This window comes from Arachis hypogaea, chromosome 15, assembly GCF_003086295.3.
Source record: "Arachis hypogaea cultivar Tifrunner chromosome 15, arahy.Tifrunner.gnm2.J5K5, whole genome shotgun sequence".
Taxonomy (NCBI): Eukaryota; Viridiplantae; Streptophyta; class Magnoliopsida; order Fabales; family Fabaceae; genus Arachis; species Arachis hypogaea.
The window spans coordinates 30,757,987-30,770,642 of record NC_092050.1 but is presented as its reverse complement, the minus strand read 5'-3'; the positions used below and the strand labels follow the sequence as shown (position 1 = coordinate 30,770,642).

Sequence of the window (12,656 nt, the reverse complement as noted above, 5' to 3'; positions counted from 1 at the left end):
GTTAGCTTGAAATTGGTGTCTATTGCATGAAGTTTAGGCAGAATTTAACGCAAGCATGGTAGCAATCTTGTACGCTGATGCAACGTTATATGTTTCTACTCTGTTCATCAACCATCTTGTGTCTTTGCCTTTTTCTGGGATTATAGAGAGGATTTGCTAAACAATTTTCAAACGAAAAAAGGTCTGGAATTAATGCTTAGTGTTACTATTTGTTTGACAAAAACATGTCATTTACCCACAACAAATGGTTGCCATCTGATAGCAATGCCGCAAATGGTGGAACGTTGAAGGAGTAGGAAAGAGGGAGTCATGGTTCAACGAAGGTTTAGATATTGTTAAAACTTGCCTTCCAACCAATGTCTTTCTCTACAATTCGCCTTTTTTGTAAAAATACTTTGCCAATTTTGAGAAGGTAAAGTTCTTATTCCTATTGTGAGGACAGAATTAAATCTGCAGTATGCGCTTTTAAGTATTTAAGAAACAAGAAAGTTAGGTTAAGTTGCCATTTTTCAGAACTGTTTACCCAAAAAAGTCATGTTTTAAGCCCTGACATTTTTGAAGCCCGCCTTCTTTGTTAGACCTAGTTATCTCATCCTAGCTAATCCATACCATTCACCTTTTGGAAGTTTGCTGCCCTCATTAAAACTAGGTTAGTATACAATGAATTTCGTTTGGCAAACTGTTTGGAAGTTTAAAACAACACAAAGTATAGATTGGTATGGCTTCACTAACTGCTCGTAGTAATATCTATGTTCCTCCATTAACTGACGAGCGCTTTTTTCATCCTCGTGTCTTTTTGAGAACCTTATCTTGGATTGAGACGAAGGTGGCTTTTTTAAAGCGGTTGACAACAACAAGCAAGCCCAACCATTTATTCTGTGCACCTATGTGAGAAATATTCAGTTGGGCTACTAGAGAAGTTTTAATCTACCCTGCAGTGTTATTACTGAAAAACTGAAGCTCTCATAAGAATCTAATAATTCTAGAAAAGAGGCACAACTATCTTTTGAGACTTTATCGAACAAAATAAAAACCATTAGTAACTGGCAAGTAATTTATGATTGGACATCTTCTGTTTGTCTGAATTTTTTAAATGAGACTGTTTTGCTCTGTTTTGTGTAGCAAGAAGAAAAGTCCGTCTGCACAAAAGACGATCGCCTTGACAGATGCCTCTATTTGGTCTAAAAAATCATAGAGTTGACCTTTCATAACAATAAAATAAGAAACAGCTATCATCAATTGGGGAATCCAATGAATGAATGTCGATTTAAAGCTCAACTACCTCATAATATACCATAGAAAATTTCATTCCACTCTGTCGTAGGCTTTACTCACATCAAGTTTCAGCGTCATTTCGTATTCCAAGCCTGCTTTTGTGGCTAAGGTAGTGCATACATTCGTGTGCTATAAGAATGCTATCAGAAACACGCTTATCTTTTGGGAATGCAGTCTGAGCAGGGGTTATCATCTTGACCATACACCCTTGGAGTTTGTGGACTAGCACCTTTGAAATGATTTTATAGACAATAGAGGACAAATTGAAAGGCCTTACTTAAGTCATATTGCTCGCATCTGGTACCTTTGGCACTAGGCAGATATTGGTGTGGTTAAAGTTATTTAAAATTCCACCTCTAATAAAAAACTTCTTACAGTCTGGAACACGTCTTCTCCCACTATATCCCGGTAGAATTTGAAAAGTTCAACCATTATACCGTCCTCTCCCCGTGTACTCTGACGGTGGATACTAAAAGTCCACTTTATCCATAGAAACAGATCTTCTAAGCCTACGGTTCATGTTAGCTGTAACCTTAGGCTCAAAGTCTGTGACAAAAGGCTCATGATCCACCTAATTGGAAGACGACTCTTAAAGTAGCCCACAGTCACCCTAACAATATTAGCATTAGTTGTTGCTTTATCTCTCTGCATATGCCATATCTTATTTCTTCTGGTTCTAGATTTAAATTTTTAATGGAAGAAGTTAGTATTTTGGTCTCCTTCTTTCAGCCGTTTGGTTCTAGATTTGTCTTTCCAGTAAAGTTTTTCGTACAAAAATACTTTTTCAAGTTGCTGTTCAAGCTCAAGTAATCCAGTGCCTCCTATATATGATGCCAGACGCCTATTTTTATTCTAGGAGAGCAGTAACTTCTACAATCTCTTTTTTAGAATTAGTAGAGCTATTCTTTTGTTAGAGAACCAATCGGTGTCTAACCAGTTTAATATTCTGAAATAATCTAAACATCACTGAACCTTCTATATCTGAGTTTTGGGCCTTGCAGATGAAGTTACTAATTTGTTCTTCATCACACCAGTAGGATTGAAACTTTAATCTCCTCTTTGATATTTTTGATTGGTAGTTAGTGTCCAAAAGGAGGGGGTGTGATCAGAACCTGATAGTCCAAAGACCGTAGGTTGAGAGTATAATTGGAACCAAGGTTCATCAATAAGCACTTTGTTAAGTCTTTTCTGAATTAGTTCACCTTTCCTACGCTTGCTATTCCAAGTAATGGTCTACCTACCATTCCCAAATCAATCAATGTGTTATCTCCAATAAAGTAATTAAAGGTAACAATAGAAAAATGAGAACTAGAATTACCACCAAATTTCTTACCTTGATCAACAATAAAACTGAAATCACCAACAATAACTGATTTACTTTGGAGTTGGGAGAGCACCAAAGAGATTTCTTGGAACCAGGATAGCTGAATACTATCATTGCAGTTTAAATGAATACCTACAAAGTTCCATTCAATGTTGAAAGGAACATCTTTTTTCAAGGCAGCAATATAGAACTCAGAATAACTGATAATCTGAACAACAAAACCATCCTTGCATGCCAACGCAAGTCCACCCGCATTACTTAAAGGATCAACAATTTGCCAATTAGAGTAGCCACAAGCCTTGAATTTCATTTCCATGTGTTGAGATTGGTTTTTTGTTTCGTAAAGAAAAACCAACTCGAAAGAGTGAGATTCAACAATCCCTTTAACGTTGTGAAGGGGTCTCTTTAAAATCTGTCAATTCCATGATAACACTCTAATGCATAGTTGTAAAAATCGGACTGGACCGGCCGGTTCGACTGGAAAACCAGTGAACCGAACCTTATACCGGTCCGGTCCGGTATTTGAACCGTGTAAGAAATTGAACCGGTACAAACCGGTCAAACTTAGTTTGAACCGATGCGAACCGGTCAAACTCGGTGAGGCGGTCCGACCGAACCGTTTAGGAGAAAATATTTCCAAAATGCTTGAGGTAAGGTTCAAACCCCTACCCTCAAGGAAACCAAAAGGCTCGCCAACCACCAGACCACTATGTTTTCTATTTAAATTAATGCAAATTATAATAGATATAAATATCTTCCATCAAAAAGTTTACTTTTATTTAATTTATTTTAATTTTAATTATAAACTCACTCATTCTTAAATTAATTATATTTTTATTTAACAATAATTATAAACTCACTTATTTTTTTATAATTATTTAATATCTATTAATATTATTTTTTAATAAATACTTGTAGTATATAATAGTATAAAAGATATAAACTAATTAATAAATTATTAAAATTTAAAAATAATAGTTATTTTAATATAAAAACAAAATAAAAATATTTATGATAGAGTAAAAATAATAAAATATTTATTGTTCATATTCCATATTGTTTTAAAATAATTTGATATTTTAAAATGTTAGTAAAAATATGTATTTTAAATTTTAATTTTAAACTTTTGACTATTTTTTATTTTTTATTTACATAAGACCGGGTCAACCGGTTCAACCAGTAACCCAACGGTTGAACCAGTGACCCAGTGACCCAGTGACCTAACCGGTTCGATCACCGGTTCGGTTCTGACAACTATGCTTTAATGGGTCTTTGGGTGCCATTTACCGGCTAGCATCCTCCACCCTCTTTTCAGCAATTAGCTCTTGTTCAACTTGCATCTTGTACACAAGCTCATTTTCTTTATTAGAGACTCTTCGCTTTGTCCCACCTAATTGGTTAAGCGAATTATGACTCTATCTTGCCATCTGTTTTAGATGTAGTTTTTTGCTGCTAACTTTTTGCTGTCATTTGATTATCTTCTTGGATTTTATTCATAAAGCCTATGATATCTTCTAACATAATAGGAGAACAAGATTTTTTCATTGACTACCAAGCTAACTTTGAAATTCGGCTGGGGGACTCTACACTCCTTGTTGGGGCTTCGTTCCTTTCATCCTTCAAATTCAGCTTAGAGAAGCTTTCAAACAACTAAGAAGAGGCAGGTTTTTTCCTTGGTTGTGAAGGCTTAGATTATTGGTTGCTAAAATTGCTGGCATTATCACTACCGTCATTGTCAATTCTTTTCCCTATCTAATCAGTCTTGACCCAGTCGCCAATGCTTTCCACTTTAATATCACCTGAAGCAGAGTTTGACATGAAGATTTGATAATTCTTTGAATGATGTCCAAGGTGAGCACAATAGGTGCAGAAGATCTTAATACGCTCATATCCCAATCAAATTTCCAGCACCTTACCTCCTAGAGCAGCCATCCGAATCGAGTCTTTCACATTTTTCTCACTATTAATCAAAACTCTAGATTTAAGGATTCTGGATTCTTTTTCTCTGATGGAGAAAAAGATATTATCAATAATCTCACCAATTTTCTCACTCAATTTACAACCAACTTCAGCAGTCTTGAATTTTTCTGGAATCCCCCAGAAATGGGAAAAAACTAATTCCCTCGTAGTCTTGAGAGTTAGCATATGTCCACTTTTGAACATGTAAAACATAATCCTTATAGAGCCATGGAGATCCATTTTCAATTCTAAGGACATCTAACTCGTTCTCAAAGAAGAGTTGGAATTAGTTTGATCCTAACTTCATTGATCTAAATCCATCTAGCCTCCCCCAGATAGCCTTCAATGCATTGTCAATGGTTCCTATTGGAAACACCTTATCAACAAACACACGACCTAATAGACTTTTAATACATGCCTCCAGTCGCTTAGGTAGCATTTGTTTTGAGGTACTGAGACCAAGACTGGGAGACTGGGACTTAGTATTATATTTGGTAGCTAGAGATTGGACAGGTAAGTTGCATATTCACATCTGTATCTTCTTCTCCTCTTTGATGCTCTCTCTTGTCTTCTCTTCTCTTGTGTGTTTGAAGTTTTCTTCTCGTTTATGGGTTTAGGCATTTTCGTGATTTATGGGTGGTCTTCTCTTCTCGTGCCTTGTACTTGTTTTTGTATTGTTTTGTATGGTTTCTATGTTTACATTATTTGTTCTATGTTTTTATGATTGTTCCTAAGCTTGATTTACATTCTGAATAACATGTTTAGGGCTCAATGAATTAGCATGTGGTTGTTTTCATTTCTTTCTAAGTTTTTCTTAAGAGAGATGCATATTTTAATAATTATTAAAATGAGGTATAAAAATTATTGATGACGTGGAGTGTTTTTCCAACATGGAAACATTCTAATTTATAACAATCTCAAATAATAGTTTTTAATTTCATTATATTTTCAAGATGAGAAATGCGGGAAGCTTGTTCCTAATAATGCAACATCCAAGAGTGAAAATTTTACAATGTGGAATTGCTTTGACATGGGATATGAAAGTCTAGCATGCAGTGTGAAGGAAAGTACGAAGCTGTATTTTCACAGCTTAAGAGCTGCACATATTGAGAAAGCAAAGACGAAGCAAATAAAATTTGCACTAACCGATACAAAGTCACAGGGCATGGCACAGTCATTAGCAGAGAAGCATGCTGAAAAAGAAGGCGCAAAGGCAGCGAAGTTGGCTTTGCAGAAGGCTCAGTGCGTAATAGGTCCCATGATATCTGTTGGATGGGACTTCTATGAGGTAGTGTATTATGGTGGGAGTGATGCAGAGGGCGTGATGAGTCCATATTTTCCGATATATTTTAGTTTGATTTGGATGGATTTCATCACATAAACTCACACTTAGGCACTAAAATAGCATACTTTTGTGATTTCTCCCTAATTTGGACATAAATGTGAAAACATACATTTTTGTGCCTGAATTTGTTATTTTAATTCCACTTTCATGCCATTCGATGCCGTGATATGTTTTGTGAGTGATTTCAGGTCATTTAGGCAAGTTTGGCTAGGCAAAAGTGGAAGAAAGCATGTACAAGGGAGAACACATGAAGAAAATAAGGAAAAGCACACATAAACAAGTGTGCGTGCGCATAGGTGAACAAGCAGTAAAGTGTGCGTACGCACAGGTCCCTGCACGTGGTTTCATTAATGAAACACGTGATCCGCGATTTTGGGGGCCTTTGGCCCAGTTTTTGACGGCTCAATGCTGAATGAGAAGTGCTATATCAAGGGGGATTGAAGACATATGCAAGCATTAGGTTTTATTAGGTTTAGTTTTAGTTTTCATTAGTATTAGGAAGCTTCCATAGGAGTAGGAGTAGGAGTAGTATAGAATTTCTCTCTTAGGGTTTCATTTCCATCTCCATTGTAGCATTTTATAGAAAGCTTTGATTTTGGATTTTGTTAATCTTTATTGTAAGTACCCTTAATCTTCTCTTTAATTCCACCACTTTTGCTTTTATTTTCTTATGGTTCAAGATACTTTGTTTATATATGCAATTTTGGTTTTTTGGAATTTTGATAGATGAATTTAATGTTTTATGCTTCCTTTATGTTTGATTGAATGTTAATTGTTGATATTGTGAATATTTTGGTTATAGCTCTTACTTGTCCTTGCAATTTTCCATGTTTTGGTTTTATGCCCTCAAGGTGTTTGTGAAAATGCTAATTATGAGTTTTGAGTAGATTTTCACACCTTGGCTTGGGATTTGAGTTCCTAGGATACTAGAGTCATAATGTCCAACATTTAGTGGTAATTCTTGGGTAGTTAGTTGACTCTTGTTTCCATTGACGCTAGCTTTTTATCAACTAGTTTGGTAAGTTAGTTAGGACTTATGGATTAAGGTCAATTATGCTTGCTTGACTTATTCCTCGATGTTAGGGGTTAACTAAGCGAGATTGACTCATCATAGTTGCCATAGTTGTGGTTATGGCGATGATAGGATTCCTTGGATCCTCATTCCCAAGTCAAGGCTCTTTTATGCATATCTTAGCATTTTCACTAGTTTTGATCTTGTTTCCTTCTTAATTGCATTGATTTCAATTTTGATCATTTCTTAGTTCTTTTATTGCTTAGTTCTTTTAATCTTTTTATTCTTTGATTCCAAAAATCCCTTTTGTCCTCACAACCAAGAGCGTAACACTTTCAATTGCATCCCAAGGGAAGACGACCCGAGGTTGAATTACTCTCAATCTTGGTTAATCATTGATTTGAAAATTAAACTTTGATTGAGAGGATTATTTGTTGGTTTGGACTATGCTATCAACGTAGAAATTGTTTTGCTAAATCTCCGAACCATCGTGATTCTCTCTCTATCAGGGTGCAATTAGGGAAGGTGGCTCTTTGTTTGGTTCATATGTTGGTGGCTTCTTTGGGGAACAAAGGCTTGGCAGACTTGGTTTTCTAATGGGAAGCCAAATGGGGAGTTGGTTTGGTGGTAGAATTGGCCTAATACTCTATGATACTGTTAATGCAACCCATTTCTTGATTAATCTTAGGAACTAAAACTTTCATATTTTAAGCAATTAGTGTCAAAAACAAATTTTATTTCACTACTTTATGTAATTTCTCTTTTAAATTCTTGTCGAGGTTAGGATAGAAGATATAAGGGGAAAACTAAGTATGATAAGAATTTGTTAGCAATAAGATTTTATTTCTCAAGTCCTACTCCACTGATGATTATGTATTTAGCAATGTTGGTGTAATAAAAATTTATGAAGTGTTGGCGATAAGAATTTATGATGATGATGATGCGTTTTATTTCTCAAGTCCTGCTCCATTGATTTTATTTATTAGTAACAAGACTTAATTAGCGATGTAGTTCAAATTCTTTGGCAGAAGCCAATATATCATTCATTAAACCCATGACAACATTTTATATAAAAGTAAAATGTTCAACAATTCAATGTTCAACAAACCAGCCAATCTAATTTTATTCATATAATTGTTTTTACAATATGTTCATATGTCTAATACAATCCAATGCTCTTACTAAAATTTAAAAAACAACACTAGAACTTAATCGATAGTGTAATACCTTCACCACTAGAATGTCACGCTTCCAACTGTGCCACTCTGATAGTGAGAATATTATGACTACTTCTATATATAGCTAGTAGGAGCTTTTACATGAAATCCTTAGAAACTTTTCTTTTAAAGCCTGTATAATTTTTTTTGTACATTTTATTTCCTTCTAAAAACAAATCACATATATATACATTTACATCATTAATAGCATTCTTTATTTACAACCATAGTCTATACAAATAATATACAAACATATATCATGATTACAAATTCCTATCCCTCTTTATAAAAGCATAACCAATAATAAAGGTGAGTAAAAATAATAACTAGATACAAATTAATCCTCAAAATAAACTATTACACGTCCAATGCTCATTAAACTTTTCAAAGGCTTTCTCGTCTATTTTCTAAAAAATATAAGATTGTAGGGGGTAAGAACCTAACCCGAAGGTCCTCCGTAGGAAAAGGGAATGCCACAAATTTAATAAAAATAAATGCATCTGATCAACACACATCTCAGAAAAGTTTATCTTTATGAAAGCTTGCGTTCTTTATTTATTTGTTTTGAAATCATTTTCACTTAGTTGTATAACATTATATATCCAAAAGTCTCTTAGTTATATATGCTTTGGAAAAAATAAAAGTAAATCTTTAGGTCTTTTCTTTAGGAATCAAAGTTATGCCTAAGGACTTTTACCTAACAAACTACCATTATTTATTCTTATCCATCCAACACATAAACCAGAGTCTAAGGGCAATCTGAAATCAATCCGCTTCAACCTCCATCACCTCCGTACACCAACAAATACAATCAAATCAAACAATTCACATACACAAAAGCAAACACATGTAAAGCACATAACAAATAGCATATAGTTAGAGAAATCACATAAACACAACACAACAATAAAATACACACCCAAATAAATCAAACAAATGCATATGATGCATGCCTGTTCTACTGGTCGTGAGCTCATGTGTCGTTTATACTACGAGACCCGACACATCCGGTAGCTAACCCGGAGATCATCTCTCTGTCATACATCCCTAGGAGGAACATCCCAAGCTTATCATAAGCTAGTCTCAGAGGGAGAGTGCCCTGTCACCTTTTCACTGGAGGCCACACTATCTGGGATATAGTGTCCACTACACTTCACAATCAGAGAGAGATTGTAGTGCAACAATAGAAAATCCTTAACCTAACTCATTCACACCACAATCAAAAATTGAATCGAAGAGAATCTTCAACCTTTTATCCAATCTCCTGATGTAATAAGTGAGGGGATCCTCAACCCCACTTGTCTATCATAAAACAAGAGAGGGAATCCTCAACCACAACTTGTTTATCCGTGAGCGGGACAAAGCTACTATCCTCATTGTGGGCGGAACGAACCACCATCCCCATAATATCAATAATGCAAGCAGGACAAATCTACGTCCTTGCCAATCAATAATCATCATCAATCAAAACCATCATAATCAAATTCATCGTAATCCTCATCACCCAAAACCATCGTATTAATCATAAAAATATTTCATAATCATGTAAGCGGGATAAAACCTCTGTCTTGCCAACCAATAATCATCATCAAATTCATCATTAATCATAATCGCTAGCATAAATCTCAATCATAACTTTCATCATAAATCTCATAAATTCTTACTTTTGTCATAAGCCTCAAGTCAAGACTCATTCCTTATTAATGATCTCATAACAACATAATTTTTGTCATAACCATCAACTCAACTCTACCTTCCATTCTGCATACTTTAATATTCACCAGGTTAGACTTGGGCCGTTACATATGGCTTGTGGGATATGGGGTGTCTAACACAATACCCTATGCTCGAGGTTAATGCTGCAAATAAACTAACCCATACACATAATCATTTATAATCTACCTCAAGCTAACTCAAACACATCACCGATAATCCACCTCAATCTTTTTCTCATTCAATCTCATTATATTTTTCTTTAATTAGTCACTTTAAGGAGCTAACAAACCAAACTTTCAAGATTCTCAAGTTCAAGTTAGATTATAGCTGAAGTTCATTTGCTCTTATCTCACAATTCTTTTACAACTTAATTACATCTTCCTTAATTATCTCTCTCCTTCAACTCTTATATTAGCTTCATTCAAATCTCATTTCACACTTCCTATTCCCAACCCTTGAGTTGATAATTAATTAGCTTTTAAAACTTTAATTATTCATTTATACTCTTCATTGTTAATTCAATTCAAACAAGTTAATTCCCCAACCAACTTCACAAATTAACACAATTAAAAAACTCATTTTGTTTAACCAAATTTCCAAACTAACTTTAACCCCCCTTTTAAGTTTAAAACTTTTTTCAAAAATAAAAAATAAAAAATTATTTTATTTTCCAATTATAATCTTAATTAAAACGTAATTATTTATTCTCAAACAATTACTTTAAAATCGTGAAAACACCCAAAAACATAATTTTCTAATTAGAATTAATCGAATTAAATTCCATGACAAGAGCCGTTAGCAAGTAACAATAATAATAGTTGAAGGAAATCAATAGTGGCGAGGCATTATGACACTTAAAAAAAGATACATACATAATACTAGAGGAATAACAATATAACTAAGAAGCAGTGAAGGAAAGATAAACAAAATCAATAGCTGTTATCCACAATCAAACCACGTTAATGCAAGAAGCGTCGATATACAAGAACAAAACACACGCACACACACTCACACATATACATAAGTTCGGAATAAGATACATAATAATTACTAGTCTACCCGCGAACAACAGGTCGGCTAGAATATTACAAAACCAGAAAGTATACAAAAATAGACATACTGTCTCTCTAAATATAAATCTCTAAGAGGAATATATAGAATATACAATAAAATATCAAAGGCAGAGAGAATTCAAAAATCAAAATAAATCTCAAAAGGTATTCTTCGCTTCACTAACAGAATTCTGTACACTCACGAGGTGCATCACGCCCTGCATCTAAAAAATAGAAAATCCATGACGGGTGAGAACTCGAAGGTTCTTGGTAGAGTAATAGTTCCAAATAAAGACTATAAAAAGAAACATGAACTCACTAGGCAATTCTAATGTCCAACTTTACAGAAATTCAAGCCTAGGGTCTTAACTAATCCCAACATAGTTAATTTGCTAAAATCTCAACTCTGTAACTACCTCTAGTCTCAATAATTTCTAATACATCATCATCTCTTCTCCTAAATATTACAATTGCTCAGTTCAGTATTCAGATCGATAGGATCAATCAAAAATAATAATAAAAACAAAACAAATACAATTAGAGAGCATGTATGGCAAGTATTACAATTAGCAATTAGCAATTAGCAATTAGCAAACCAAAACAAATATGCACAAACTACAAAAAAACACAGTAATTTGCGAGGTTTCTTTTTAGATTTGCGTCGGTTTTTAACCCCCACAAATTGCATTATAGCAGTTTAGTAAACCAACACAGTTAGGTGTCCTGCAATACATTATAGGTTTTTTTTAAATCGACGCTATTTTAAAAAATAAATTGCGGTAATTTTTCTTTTGTTGGTGTAGTAAACCACCGCAATTTAAAATGTACTGCACATATAAAATTGCAAAAATATTTATATTATGCATATATATAGTTTTTTATTTTATAAAATATTAATTAGAAGACAAAATTTAATATAAGTACAATTTTTTAAAATATGAATCTAATTCATAACCATTAAAATAAATAATAATTTCTTCCTTTCTTCGAACCTGTGTTTTCAGTGGTCAAGCCGGTATGTTGATCATTCTAATGAAAAGGGAAGAACAGTGATTGGCAAACTAGACTAAGTGTCTTTGAAAAGCATGGGATTGTACTCCCCTCTCATGGAGCTCGTCCCTAAGGCTATAGAGCTCCATTAAGGAGGGTCCCCCTGAGGTCGGTTGACTTAGTGCGCACTGCGGCAGGAGGGGCTACGAAACGAAACCAATAAGCGTTCCTTTCATCCTCTTTCTCACGATTTTGTAAATCGATAAGCACTCCGGCTTGAAATCCAGCAAGAGTAGGCTTCAAAGCAACGAGCGGAGCTCCAGGACTTTTGGTAAGACCTATAGTTGGACATTAGGGTCAGATCCGAATACGTGCCTTCACCTCATCATAGCCCCGAAGCGAAGTAAGCCAGAGCTTCGAGGTCATAAGCCCATCCTCGATTCCCTCACTCACTAGCAACCAAAGCAAATGGGATTCTTTGGCCCAAACCTACAGATTTACGCTTTGACGCCCGAAAGCTAAAGCAACGTCGTTCTACTGGAGTGGAGGGCTTACTGGCATTTGGTTCTTTTTGATCCCCAGTTTCCATGGGGAAAAAAGGAGGAAGGGTTGTGGGCAGAAAAAAGCGGACGTGGTCATACCGGGGCGCAGCGTAACTAAGAGAGCCAGTGCAACGGCCGCTTTCTCCCCCACCTGGTTGCTCAAAGGCTAGGAAAAGGAAGAGGGTGGTTTTGTAGCGGAGGTAGACTCTGAGAGTGGATTATAA

The 12,656-nt window shown here is 34.9% G+C and overlaps 1 protein-coding gene across 1 annotated transcript; it reads left to right on the top strand.

Annotated features, from left to right (window-relative positions):
• The first annotated feature begins 4,914 nt into the window (after nucleotides 1–4,914).
• On the top strand, nucleotides 4,915–7,610 carry LOC112748223 (uncharacterized). The gene is made up of 4 exons (XM_025796436.1): nucleotides 4,915–5,071; nucleotides 5,512–5,877; nucleotides 6,364–6,378; nucleotides 7,441–7,610. Exons 1-4 carry the CDS (start codon nucleotides 4,915–4,917, stop codon nucleotides 7,608–7,610), a joined length of 708 nt encoding a protein of 235 aa, XP_025652221.1.
• Nucleotides 7,611–12,656: the final 5,046 nt, after the last annotated feature.

Excerpts from the sequence above, each read along its gene's own strand:
- LOC112748223 (XM_025796436.1), top strand. The coding sequence starts at position 4,915 with ATGGTTCCTATTGGAAACACCTTATCAACAAACACACGACCTAATAGA. Across the intron at positions 5,072-5,511 it reads GGTAGCTAGAGATTGGACAG|ATGAGAAATGCGGGAAGCTT; the intron begins GTAAGTTGCATA and ends TATATTTTCAAG.